General features: G+C 41.8%; 2 protein-coding genes across 2 annotated transcripts in view; one reads left to right on the forward strand and one right to left on the reverse strand.

Annotated features, from left to right (window-relative positions):
* LOC123771471 (corticotropin-releasing factor-binding protein) overlaps positions 1–3,845 on the forward strand; it is a 225,385-nt gene extending 221,540 nt beyond the window's left edge. Inside the window, exon 8 of the mRNA XM_045764024.2 lies at positions 2,890–3,845. The gene's annotated coding sequence lies outside the window, so the exon portion shown is untranslated. The remainder of the gene's footprint in view (positions 1–2,889) is intronic.
* Positions 3,846–9,042: 5,197 nt separating this feature from the next.
* On the reverse strand, positions 9,043–10,704 carry LOC138357216 (uncharacterized). Its single transcript, XM_069313875.1, has one exon. The coding sequence runs from the start codon at positions 10,702–10,704 to the stop codon at positions 9,043–9,045; it is 1,662 nt and encodes a 553-aa protein (XP_069169976.1).
* Positions 10,705–14,180: the final 3,476 nt, after the last annotated feature.

Below are 14,180 nucleotides of genomic sequence, written 5' to 3' on the forward strand. Positions count from 1 at the left end.
AGGGGCGCCGGTGCTGGATACGTTTTGCTCTGTGGCAAAACTTGTTGTTGTACTTGTTGGATATATCTTCTATATTAGTTGTTATATATATATATATATATATATATATATATATATATATATATATATATATATATATATATATTACATATATATATATATATATATATATATATATATATATATATATAGTAGTCAAAGGAAGTCTAAAAATCCAGTTTGGCAGCAAAATGTTGCTTCTGGAATATTTCCATATTAATTCTACTCATAGAAGAGTGGATAGAGCTTTAGCCTCACACGCTTGGGGACGGTGGTTCGAGTCCCCTAGAGCCCAGGTGAATGGAGTGTTTATTTCACTGCTGATTAGTCAGTGACCTTTTATGTAACCCTCCAGAGGACGATAGACCTTAAGCCCAAACAAAGCAAATAAAGTATAATTCACCGTGAATGAATTTTGTGTTTTGCATCATTAGTGTTGTGGTGGGAGGCAGGAGGCGACCCCTCCAGGCGGCGCGGGGGGAGCTACGCCCCCTCCGCTACACCAGCAAAACAGAGTATAAATTTACATACTCATTATATGAGGACTGAGCCACTTGCACTCGGCCGTGCAATTGCATTTTTTGTTGTTAAATAATTCGTCGTACTTATGTTGGCCGGAGTTGTGTCCTACAAAGGCTTTATTGCAGTGACAAAATCTGCATTTGTTCAGTATAGAGATTTAAGCTGACTTCAAGCGTATATAATATAGAGAGCGAGTTGTATGATCGTTAATAACATTTGCTCCATGATGCCCCCAACCACTTGGGCTGGACGGTAGAGCGACGGTCTCGCTTCATGCAGGTTGGCGTTCAATCCCCGACCGTCCAAGTGGTTGGGCACCATCTCTTCCTCCTTCCCCCCCCCCGTCCCATCCCAAATTCTTATCCTGACCCCTTCCAAGTGCTATATAGTCGTAATGGCTTGGCGCTTTTCCCTTGATAATTCGCTTCCCTTCCATGATGCCCGAGGGCCAGATTCACGAAAGCACTTACGAGCCTGTACATCTTTTCTCAATCTCTGGCGGCTTTGTTTGTAATTATTAAACAGTTAATGAGCTCCGAAGCACCAGGAGGCTGTTTATAACAATAACAACAGTTGATTGGCAAGTTTTCATGCTTGTAAACTGTTTAATAAATGTAACCAAAGCCGTCAAAGATTGAGGAAAGATGTACACGTTCGTAAGTGCTTGCGTAAGTGCTTTCGTGAATCTGGCCCCGAGAGACTAACTAGCAAGCTTAACCACACGAGTACAACTAGGTGAGTACAACTAGGTACAACTAGTTGAAACAGAGTACAACTCTGTTTCTCCATTTTCCTCTCCCCATTTTTAAATTATTAAAATGCACATTATATGTCATTATACGACTGTAATATAATTGTAATCAATGCCACCAGTGAATACCTGACATTCTATCCACTACTCAACAAACAACGTGAAATACGTGTTCAAAAATCAGCCAACAAAATTAACATGTCTATACGTCACAAACTCACCAAACCGACTGACTTAAATCCTGCATTCCTGGGAGATTGAACTCCTGGTGTCGGAAATCCAGACACCGGATTACTAACCGCCATAAGATGTTGTTAATTTATATTAGTTAGTCATAAAAGGATTATAGAGAACGTGAGATCCGTGACGTCATCAAAATATTCATTTATGCTCAACACCTAGCACGATAACTTGTAAATATACAATCCACTTTGAATTAATAGTAATAAATTAACGTAAGTTCAATAAATTAATATTTTAATATATTAAATTAACAAACAAAATCCTACTGGGAAAAAAACCGACTCTTGGCTCAAGTCGTAGGCGGTGCCAGATCTACTCCTAACGAAAAATTATGCCAAGTACTAGCTACAAACCCATCACTGGTAATGACCGAATACACAGCTATATCCCACAAATATCATCCAGGCTTCTATTATAGAATTGTTTTTATCTACAATGCAGTATCTGCTTGGCATACAGACTTTAGTATAGTTACGCTTCAAAACTTGGCAGCACTGCATCAGCTGATGGCTAGGGTCTAGACTCTAGACACCAGCTGATGTAATACTGCCAAGTACTCTTTGGTTTAACCGTCAAATCTATCATAACATATTTTTCTCCATACTAAAAAGCTACTCCTAAGATATGTTAATCGTGTATACTAGTCGCATAAGAATTTTACACACACTTGGGTCACTGAATAGAAATATACAACTTTCAAAACAAGATATGAAAATTAACTCTTAGTCTAATTTCTTAATGAATCAGTTCATATACATTTAATCTTATCTGCATATGTTATTCAAATTAAATAACGTCATTTCACAAAGCAAATAAATCAGATTAACTCAAGTCGCTGCCATGTCTTTCACAAAATTACAACCTACTGGATAATTGGCATTCGTCTACTTAAGGAACTTCCATCCAACAAAACATATACTCAAGATAAAATTAGCATATCTAGTCCTACAGCAACACTGAGGAACAATATGCAACAAAAGATATATTGGTGTGCAAATTAAACGTTTATGAATAGGCTTTCAAGTTACGCTTAGGCTCCAGCCCAGTCATAACAGGTTCTTGGCAGCTAACAAACACGTGCGGTGGTCTTGCCAGGTACCGTACCGATTGTGGGAGTCGTTGCCAGGTAACATAACAGGTGTGGGATCACTGATCTGTTTCAAGCTTGTTTGGTAAACAAGTGAGACGATTCATATTTGGATATAAACATGAACCTTCTCGCTTGGGGCAATGCGCGTTCTGTGGTTCCTTCAGTTCTTGTAGTTTTATGTTCTCAAATGCTTTATTGAGACTTAGAGTTGTGTCACAGACGCTCAAACTGTTGTCTCCCGCAGCTGGCAGCCCGGACCTTCCCTCCAGAGGCTCTCCTGAAGAAGACGCAACAGCCACGGTCCTTCCATCGGCCCCCTTCCCTCTTCCAGCAACCAACCGGTGGGTTCTCCATCTTCACCAGCCTACTGCGCCACCAGCTCCCTCCAACAACACCCTCACGGTCTGGGAACCTTGGGGATGATGCTGCATACTTCCCATTTATATATTAGTTTGAGTACTTTATGTTCCACCAAACTAGGATGCCTGTTTACGGGCTATTCATGCTCGTGCCACCTCTTGGGTGGCTTAATCTTTATCAATCTAGGATGCCTGTATTTACGTTCAGAGAGCATCAGCAAATCAAAGCGCGTGGCTTGTTCTAAGTGAAACAAGCAGTTAGTGGGACACATTAGTAGATGTTTGTGGTTATAGACCGCCAGGAGGCGTCAGTGCATCACTTTACCGCGGTGTCTTTGTATATAAGCCTAACTAAACATAAAAGTATACCACGATATTTTCCGACAATGTATCAATCACCAGAAGTGGAGGAAGACGCTCCAGGTGTAATGACCTCAAGCATTTTCACAGACCAACCAACAAAAACAAAACAAAAAAAAAATCGCACAAACAATCATTCTCGCTTAGAATCTAAAGATGAACTCTATAACAGGCGAGTATATAGATGCGGGTCTGTGCAGAATGTACTTTTGCTGTTGTTTGCACTTGACTTTGCTAAAAGTGAATGGCAAGAGCCAAGAGCCAAGTCTGTACCAAAGATAAGAGTACCTGTTCTAATCGCTCAAATCACTGATCACTATCTGCATGGTTCGGGAACATAAACAAAACATGTACAATACCTCATTAACGTAAGAGATGAACAATGACACTAACCTTTGTGTGCAATATTATTTATAGGGGCGTATATGTGAACTAAAACTTAACCATTGTAAATGGATTTACAATTACAATTTACGTTTCACTGGCCTATCACTTCCATCCACATTGTTAAACAGTCTATGACAAGACCTCATATGTCGAGGAATAGGAGTAAATACCTCGAGCGACAGGACAAAATAGGTCGAGCAACAGGGCAAAATAGGTCGAGCAACAGGACAAAATAGGTCGAGCAACAGGACAAAATAAGTCGAGCAACAGGACAAAATAGGTCGAGCAACAGGACAAAATAGGTCGAGCAACAGAACAAAATAGGTCGAGCAACAGGACAAAATAGGTCGAGCAACAGAACAAAATAGGTCGAGCAACAGAGTCAGGTAAGTTGATACACTCGACAACAGGGTCACCCAAGTGAGGTTCTCTAAAAGAACTTAGATTTAAGCAGCAAATTTTAGACTAAAAGCAAAAACAGAACCGTTTAACCTAAATTTTCCTTAATGAAAATAACACTCTTAAGATTTTCATAATGTAACGCTGAGTTCATTATATAGTTAAATGATGATAAACATGTTTCAATACTTGGAAGTTTACCAGTAATATTTTCTTTAGAGAATATCGACTAAAGATTTCATAATTGTTTAAATTGTGCTACTTTTTTAAATTTAAACAAAACTACTACTGAAATTTTTATACTTTTGGTCGATAATTTTACTTTACACAAAATAACGGCAAAACCACGCACAGGCACACATAGATACATACATACACACATATATACATGCTGTCAGCTTAATACCTACTCGTCCTGGGTTCGAATCCTAGGCAGGGCGAGACAGTTTATTAAGCCATCTTACGCCCACTGCCACTGTTCACCTAGCAAGAATCAGGTACTTGGCTATTAGTCGACTGTTGTGGGTCGCCTTCTGACGAATGGTCAATACTGCTTATAATCGAGGAAAACTCGAATTTCTCCCAAATTATAAGATAGGCGAACACCATACAACCGCACCCACCCCATCCAGAAACACACATTCCGCTTGACTATACTGTAGTGGAGTAATAATCTCTAGCCTCGGATCCTTCATCCGAATTACCAACTTAGTAAATGAGATTGTACCTACACCCGCTCCCACTCATCCACACTTAGGAGCCTAACTTTACCAAACAGTCAGGTCAAGCAGCCTCAGAGTCTGCTGCGTTAATGCAGATGAAGTAGCAAACAAGGCGGAAATACTGAGATAATTGGGAAGATGGAGCCTAACATGGAAGCAATGATGGAAATTAAGCAGTCATGAATACAAATTACTTTTTTTAGTGTATAAAACAGCAAAAAGCTACGAATATAAGTGTGAAATTATTAATGCAAAGCCTATCACAGGAAAAATCAATTTGGCACAGGAGTAAGGGAAACAGAGAATGGTGCGGGTGGTGATCTACAGGTATTAAGACGACACCAGGAAACCCAAGCAAGAATATGATGAGACAAAAACAGCCAGCATAGAAATCCTCCAAGACGGTACAGAAAAAGTTTACAAACTTAAACCAAAGTTACTAGTAATATGTCACTTCAACCATAGGAAAATACACAGACAATGAACGCCAGGAATGGGAGGAAAATTGCCTTAGCAAAATTAAGGCAGCAGGAAGGAATTTTTCAAAGACAACAAGCAAGGGGCAACACGAGATGCCATTCCTGCCAGACTGAACCTAATATTTGAACCTAATATTTACATAGGAGAACTAAACCCTACGCCAGAAGATGAGGAGACGACGACGTTTCAAATATTTATATAAAATGAAGCAGACATAGATAATATGAAATTACAAACCAGGGAAGTTAGAGAGGATGACAAACAGACAAGCCTATGGTAAAGGATATTACCAGAAAGTCAGAATGCCTAGCGTGAACATCATAGAAAAGAAAATTCGGAGATGAATCTCCTCAGGAAATGATTAATTACATAACAAGCAAATGCAAAGATGCGCAGAGTATATGTTTACTCACTTTAAGACCTGAAACAGTAAAGTACAAAATCAAACATTGTACAACTTAGGTATACCTAAAGGTAGAATGGAGGAGCAAGAGGCCATGGCAAATATAGGGAAGGGAATCATAACTACAAGAGAAAGCAATCAAACCACATGACTAAAAAGAGAGGCAAGGATGAAGTGTGAAAATGATATAGTGAAAAGTGAAAAGTCAACAAAAGCTTCTGCAGCACAAACACATCAGAAGGAAAATGACAGCAAATAAGTAATCAGACTAAACAAGAGAAAACAGTCGCCGAGAACGACAAGGAAGTATGCGAAGTACTACATTTAAGTTACCAGGGCGTATTCAATAATGAAACAAAACTCCCGGGGGATCTTAGAAGTGCATTACTTGATCAGTGAGCTACAGAGGAAAGAAGACACCTGGCGCAACTGGACAATAAAAACGATGGGACCAGAAGAAATCTCCCTATGTATCCTGAGGTAGCAAAGATACCGAGCCATTCCCTTACAATGCTTTTCAAATCTGAACTTGAATGAATTACCGTAAATATGTAAGTCAGCTAACATGACCCCTAATTAACACAAAAGGAGGAAGAGATGCTCCAACTGTTATTGACACATTCCTTGCAAGGTCCTGAAGATATTCTCAAGATATTCGCACTCCTGACCCCAGCAATGCTTCATCTAAAGATAAATCATGTCTAACGAATTTATTCGAGTCCCACAACCCAATGAAAATGACAAATTTGAAGAGTGGGCTAACGGTATATTCCTTGATTGATAGAAGCGCAAATGTGGGGCAGTGGTAACTGGCTCGCTACACGCCTCGCGAGTGATCAAGGCCAGGTTCGAACCCTGGGCAAGAAGGATCAGTGCTGACAGAGCGGCATCGATCCTTAGCTGTGTCGCTCTTGCAATCGGCGACCTGTAAACCGATTGGCGGCCGCATTTTAGGGAAAACAAGTAAAGTGAGGCTTAAGGTAAAGTGAAGAAAGGGAAAGCTAACTAAGACCGGCTAACAAACAAGTCGTCTTCTGTATCCACGTACAAAACAAATAAATGTTTGATTTAGTCACGCAAAAAAACAAGTCCCCATGCAAATATTAGAGCAATGCTTGTGTAACTGGTAAAGTACTAGAGTGAGGGGGAATACCTCTCTGGTAAGACTCAGACGGTAATAATGAGAGAAGAAAGTAAAGTAAGAGTAGGGACAGAAGTGGTGTGCCACAGGGCTCAGTAATGAGGCCCATTCTCTCGTTGCTGTGTGTCAATGACCTGGCAGAGAAATAGGTAATTCATATTTCGGTTTGCCGATGATGGAAAGGTGACGAGAGTTATGAAGGAAGACGGTGGGAGACTACAAAGACACATGGATGCACTGCAACATTGGTCTGAATGATGGTTTGTTTTACTTCAGACTGAACAGTAGTGGGAGGAAGAAATTCACAGGAGCAGTACAGGCTTAAAAATAATAATAACAAAAAAAAAAATTCCTGAAACAGAACCGAGAAAGTTTTTAAAATTTACAAATCTCTTAACTTGCTACCTAAGCAAAAAAATCAGCAAAAACGTCTGCAGCATATGCGAATTTGGCATATATTCTATGCACATAAAGAGTCCTATAGAACATTATAAACAAGTAATGTAAGACCAGCACCTTAATATGCAGCCCCAGTCTGTAATCCCGACCTTCAAAACAAAACTAAAGAAAGTTCCGTCATTGAGTAGTTGAGAAAGCTTAATCTCACAGCGTTGAAGTAAGCAATTCACATAATGTCATATTGAGCGAATATTTCAGTGGACAAAGTTGCACTGTTCAAAATGAGTAACAAGAGTCCTAGAGAACACGGGTGGAAGCTTGGGACGCACAAGAACCGGAGGAATATCATAAAACTAGTGCAAGAGTAAGTGCAAACGGAATGGGCTACATGAACATAGTGCTAAGTTGAGCTCAATAAGCAACTTCAAAAGCTATTATGCCGAGAAGCTTGAGCAATAGAAGTAGATTTAACAAGTGACTTGGGGTACAAAAGGCTGGCTAAGGAGCTCGACCCTGCAAGAGAAGAGACAAAACTTAATTTTACATCACTAGAGATTAGACGACTAGGGGAACATGATGAAATATTAAGGCCAGAGTGCAACTGTACACACCATAACGCTCGGGAACTCTGTAAAACCTTCAATTATTCACACGTTTCGGGTAAGTATAAAGGCTAAGAGGAAACAAATTAATATTTCATGGCGCTGTTATTTTTGTCATTTACAGAACTGTAGCGCAGAGTTTCGATTCCCGCGGTAATTGAAAAATTTGGGAAAGCTTCCTTTTGCCTGATACTTCTGTCCACCCAGCAGATGATAGGCACCCGGTTGGTAGACAACTGTTGTGCCGTTGGCCTAGCCCCTACGGAGACTTCGACAGGTGTGCTAGGCTTCGTGTACCCAGCAATGGGAGGCATTGGAAATTTGACGAGTTTCTGGAGTTACAACTATAATTCGGCTCCTCTTGACCTGCCACTCCGTAAACAATCCAACCTCTTAACTAGAGGCGCACGAAATAAAGTAATTATCAAAAAGGCGGCGTCAAGCCAGGAAAAATATGTATTTACAACAGCTGGATATGCAAAAAGCCCTAAAGATTACTAAAGATGCTAATACCAGAACAAACGTAGACAAGGTGAGCTATATAACAATGTACCGGATTTACCAAGGGTTCGATCGAGGGACATTATGAAAGTAAAACATACAATAATTCTGAACATTGGGACATTCTACAAGGAGGTAGGTGGGACATTCTACAAGGAGGTAGGTGGGACATTCTACAAGGAGGTAGGTGGGACATTCTACAAGGAGGTAGGTAGGTGCATGATGAATAAGTGCAAGAATGCAGTTTAGGGGCCTCGTAGCCTGGTGGATAGCGCGCAGGACTCGTAATTCTGTGGCGCGGGTTCGATTCCCGCACGAGGCGGAAACAAATGGGCAAAGTTTCTTTCACCCTGAATGCCCCTGTTACCTAGCAGTAAATAGGTACCTGGGAGTTAGTCAGCTGTCACGGGCTGCTTCCTGGGGGTGGAGGCCTGGTCGAGGACCGGGCCGCGGGGACACTAAAGACCCGAAATCATCTCAAGATAACAAGATAAAAAGTAGCAAAACGTTGTTAGGCGTCCTGCTCCTGCGTCAAGCGGCTTTGTGTGATCACTTTTCCCATCGCCTATTGTGGGGTTACGAACCCAAGCAACCGACTCTTATCACTCTGATGCATAATAACGTGAATATTTAAATGTCGATTTTCACTGAGGCAGTTGAGGAAATTCTGTGTGGATTTGTAGAACAAGGGTAATATGACCTGATGAAGCTGCCACGAGGGTAATATGACCTGATGAAGCTGACACGAGGGTAATATGATCTGATGAAGCTGCCACGAGGGTAATATGACCTGATGAAGCTGACACGAGGGTAATATGGCATGATGAAGCTGCCACGAGGGTAATATGACCTGATGAAGCTGCCACGAGGGTAATATGACCTGATGAAGCTGCCACGAGGGTAATATGACCTGATGAAGCTGCCACGAGGGTAATATGACCTGATGAAGCTGACACGAGGGTAATATGGCATGATGAAGCTGACACGAGGGTAATATGGCATGATGAAGCTGACACGAGGGTAATATGACCTGATGAAGCTGACACGAGGGTAATATGGCATGATGAAGCTGACACAAGGGTAATATGACCTGATGAAGCTGACACGAGGGTAATATGGCCTGATGAAGCTGACACGAGGGTAATATGGCCTGATGAAGCTGACACGAGGGTAATATGGCCTGATGAAGCTGACACGAGGGTAATATGGCCTGATGAAGCTGACACGAGGGTAATATGGCCTGATGAAGCTGACACGAGGGTAATATGGCATGATGAAGCTGCCACGAGGGTAATATGACCTGATGAAGCTGCCACGAGGGTAATATGACCTGATGAAGCTGCCACGAGGGTAATATGACCTGATGAAGCTGACACGAGGGTAATATGACCTGATGAAGCTGCCACGAGGGTAATATGACCTGATGAAGCTGACACGAGGGTAATATGACCTGATGAAGCTGACACGAGGGTAATATGACCTGATGAAGCTGACACGAGGGTAATATGACCTGATGAAGCTGCCACGAGGGTAAAATGACCTGATGAAGCTGCCACGAGGGTAATATGACCTGATGAAGCTGACACGAGGGTAATATGACCTGATGAAGCTGCCACGAGGGTAATATGACCTGATGAAGCTGACACGAGGGTAATATGACCTGATGAAGCTGACACGAGGGTAATATGACCTGATGAAGCTGCCACGAGGGTAATATGACCTGATGAAGCTGCCACGAGGGTAATATGACCTGATGAAGCTGCCACGAGGGTAATATGACCTGATGAAGCTGCCACAAGGGTAATATGACCTGATGAAGCTGACACGAGGGTAATATGGCATGATGAAGCTGACACGAGGGTAATATGGCATGATGAAGCTGACACGAGGGTAATATGGCATGATGAAGCTGACACGAGGGTAATATGGCATGATGAAGCTGACACAAGGGTAATATGGCATGATGAAGCTGACACGAGGGTGATATGGCATGATGAAGCTGACACGAGGGTAATATGGCCTGATGAAGCTGACACGAGGGTAATATGACCTGATGAAGCTGACACGAGGGTAATATGACCTGATGAAGCTGACACGAGGGTAATATGGCATGATGAAGCTGACACGAGGGTAATATGGCATGATGAAGCTGACACGAGGGTAATATGGCATGATGAAGCTGACACGAGGGTAATATGGCATGATGAAGCTGACACGAGGGTAATATGACCTGATGAAGCTGACACGAGGGTAATATGACCTGATGAAGCTGACACGAGGGTAATATGACCTGATGAAGCTGACATAAGGGTAATATGGCCTGATGAAGCTGACGAGTGGGAGGGGAGGGGAGGGAGGAGGAGGAGAGGTAGGACAAGGAGTCATAACCCAACACAAAGATTCCTGTCAGCTCAATTCTACATGCTCCAAAACCATGACTCGAGCCACTATTATTAATAATTCATTTTGTCAGGCGCAGACAGCCGCTATGTGTGTGTGTGAGAGTATATCGAGGTCTCCCTGCCCAGGATGCAACCCCATAAGCCGACTCCAGTGGACCGATTTACTGCTAGGTAAACAGAGGTATGAGGCAATAAGGAAATGTGCAAGTTTCCGTCTCGGCCGAGATGGCAAATCGACTCGAGAACGAACCAAATTCTACTTTTTAGAGCACATTATTTAACGAAAGCATTTGTAAATTGAGAGATTGATCCAATATCTAAGACTTTGGCTTTCACATTATATGCAAAGTACAAATCAAAATTACGCCACGAAACCTATGCATCACCATCATTTCCCCAGAATATTCAAAACTTCCTTAATTAATGTCATTCATTAAGTCGGTACGAGATCAGGAGGATATGACCTGTCACTAACCCAACTGTGTGGTTCCCAAACCAAGAGCGAGCGTCTTAAAACAACCTCAAACTGTCACTAAGAACTTACCTGGGAGAGAAGAGCTTCTGTTGGCCATGTTGTTGTTTACGTGCTGCTGGTGACGTCACGTGGGGCGGCGACTCTTCCGTCCTCTCCTGACAGCGGTCAACACCTCCACGGGGCACCACGTGCTCTTCTCAATGACCAGGTGAAGCACGACAACTTGGTGCTAATTAGCAGATAATCATTCATCTTGGAGGGAAGCTTCATTAACGCTAGGCTTCTCATACATTTCGACGGGTGTGTGAGAGAAGTCACTGTTACCAGCGGCCACTTGAAATTTTCTTTTTTTCAGTCACTAAAGATTAGTTATGTGTCAAGCTTGCGCTGCCCTGTGGCTTAAGCTCCAGCAGTTACTTGCATCACCTGGTATGATACATTAAGAGATTATGGGGGTCATAGAGATTATCCAGGCCCCGAGCAGCAGCCGACCACTAGCACCTCCTCCTCCAGGCGTCTGCTCAACACTATCTCCGTTTTCATCTACTTCTCGTTTTCTCTCATTTGAGTGGTTCATTAACAAACTTTTTTTTCTATTTTGTCAAGTTATCAATATAGCGCAAGAAGTACTAGGTTAACTATAGCTTTTGTCTACACAGTTTTGTACATTTCAAATTATTATTCAATTTGCTTTTGGAATAGTCAATGGTTACCGCAGTATAGTCGACCTGGAAGGTCCCAGAGTACAATCCCATTTTCGAAAGGCACCAAGTCGGGGATGCTATGTAGCACCGACAAAAGTGCGGGATATTCACGAGGCGCTAAATATCACTAAGGATGCAAATAAGAGATGATTTAGACAATTTTTCCATTCATCTGATGCGTCTGTTCATACGGCAAATATACTCGCTACACTAGGTATCCACGAGTTACGCAGCTGTTGTGAATTGCATTCTGGAGGGGTTAATAGGCGTTCTAGATGGAACACTAAGCCTAACAGGCTTCTTGGCCTCCGATTAGAAAAATTATTTATATTGTACCCCGGTACAGCACACCATCCCCTCAACACGGCGCCCCAGTCCTCAATACATTAAAATGTAAAAGTAACATCTGACCAGCATCCCAGGCCTCAACACTACATAGTTCACATACATATGCAGCAAACACCCGTTCAAGTCTCCTCCTTCGCACAACATTCCCGGCAATTTTGTACTAAAATGTCCAGCCATGTAGTGGTCAGCCGGGTCAAAAATCATCAGATACGTGTCTACTTACGAAACCTCTTAATCTTTCCTAGATCACGGCAGAGTTCAGGAGCCAGGCACTACGAGATTGTTTAATAGCCACCAATTGCAAAGCCTCGGAACCTCAATTTTTTTTTTAAGTATATAAACCCACCATAATTACCATGTAATATTTCGCAGGAGGTTATGCATACTTTTCACACATCCTGATTCTGATCATTTGGTCAGGGCGAGGCACCATGTCTGCTCTGTACCACTCTGGAAACACTGATGTGAGTAATGTAACTACGTAATCTGTTTAAAGCACAACTCGTACCTGCTCTTGTGAGAACTGGTTTTGACAACCGAAATATATTACAGTAGTCATTTTAGCCTTGGTATAGACGACAATGCATGGTCCAATTTTTATAAATTTTCTTAAGCGACATTTAAATATCTATGAAATTTTTTTAAACTTTCCCATAATTCTTTAAATTATTTAAAAAAAATTCTTGCGATTAACAAAACTATTTAAAGGAAAGAGGGAGGGGGGGGGGGTTTAAGAGAACAAAATTCTTCCGACAAAAAGGCTAGAGAATGTTAGAACATTAAGAACAAGTAATTATTAAAATAATATTAAGAACAAGACATCCTAAGAATGAAGGGAAGTGAAGGGAAGATCCTGGGGAGAGGCATGTAATTATCAAAAGAAGGCACCAAGCCGGGGTGGCTATGTAAGTAAGTAAGTAATTATCAAAAGAAGGCACCAAACCGGGAAGGCTATGTAGCACCATCAAATACGCAAAATAATCAGAGGGCGCTAAATATCACCAAGGATGCCAATACAAGAACAAAAACGCATAAGGCGAACGATATCAAAAGTATCCGAGTCACCAAGAATTCTATCGAGGGACAGGTGACCGCGAGGGGCGGTCGGAAAGCAAGACACACGCTCGTCCTGGAAGTCAGGACATTCAAGAAGGACATGCACGACCGTAAGAGGGACAATGCAACTAGGACAATAAGGAGCAGGGGGGTGGCTATGTAGCACCGTCAACACTGCGGAATATTCAGGCGCTAAATATCATCGAGGATGCCAGTAGAACAAAAATGCACAAGAACAAGAAGCCAGGGTTGAAGTGCAATTCTCTAGTGACAAACCACGTATTTAACCTCCTGAACATTACACCCAGGCAACTTACAGCACGATATACTTTACAAAAGTAAAAGTTTGACTCTGAAATAAGCTTTTTGTAGGGTATACCTTTTATTCTCCGCTCATGGGGGTGACCACTCCATGTACTTTAACTTTTTCACGTGTTATGCAAGACTATACACCCGAAGCCTACTGACCAGTCACGTATGACTCCATCCTGGGGCAATTGTTTGTCTCTTCACACTATGTAACCCTTCATGCGTGACGAAGATATTCATTTATGCTCTTATTTATGCAAAGAAACTATTTTGAGCAATAATTATCAAGCGCAAAGCCAGTAAAGCCATATAGCACCGCCTGTATTCGAGACATTTCAAAGTGCCTGTATATCACGCATGAGTTCACTACCAGAGGAACCTTAATCCGGCACTTTGGCTGAATGTAGTATCTTAACATGAAGACTAATTGGTATTACTACTTAATCGATCTTTAACAGTTATGTCGCCAATCGGTATAAAGTAAGTAA

This window comes from Procambarus clarkii, chromosome 76 (assembly GCF_040958095.1).
Source record: "Procambarus clarkii isolate CNS0578487 chromosome 76, FALCON_Pclarkii_2.0, whole genome shotgun sequence".
Lineage (NCBI taxonomy): Eukaryota > Metazoa > Arthropoda > Malacostraca > Decapoda > Cambaridae > Procambarus > Procambarus clarkii.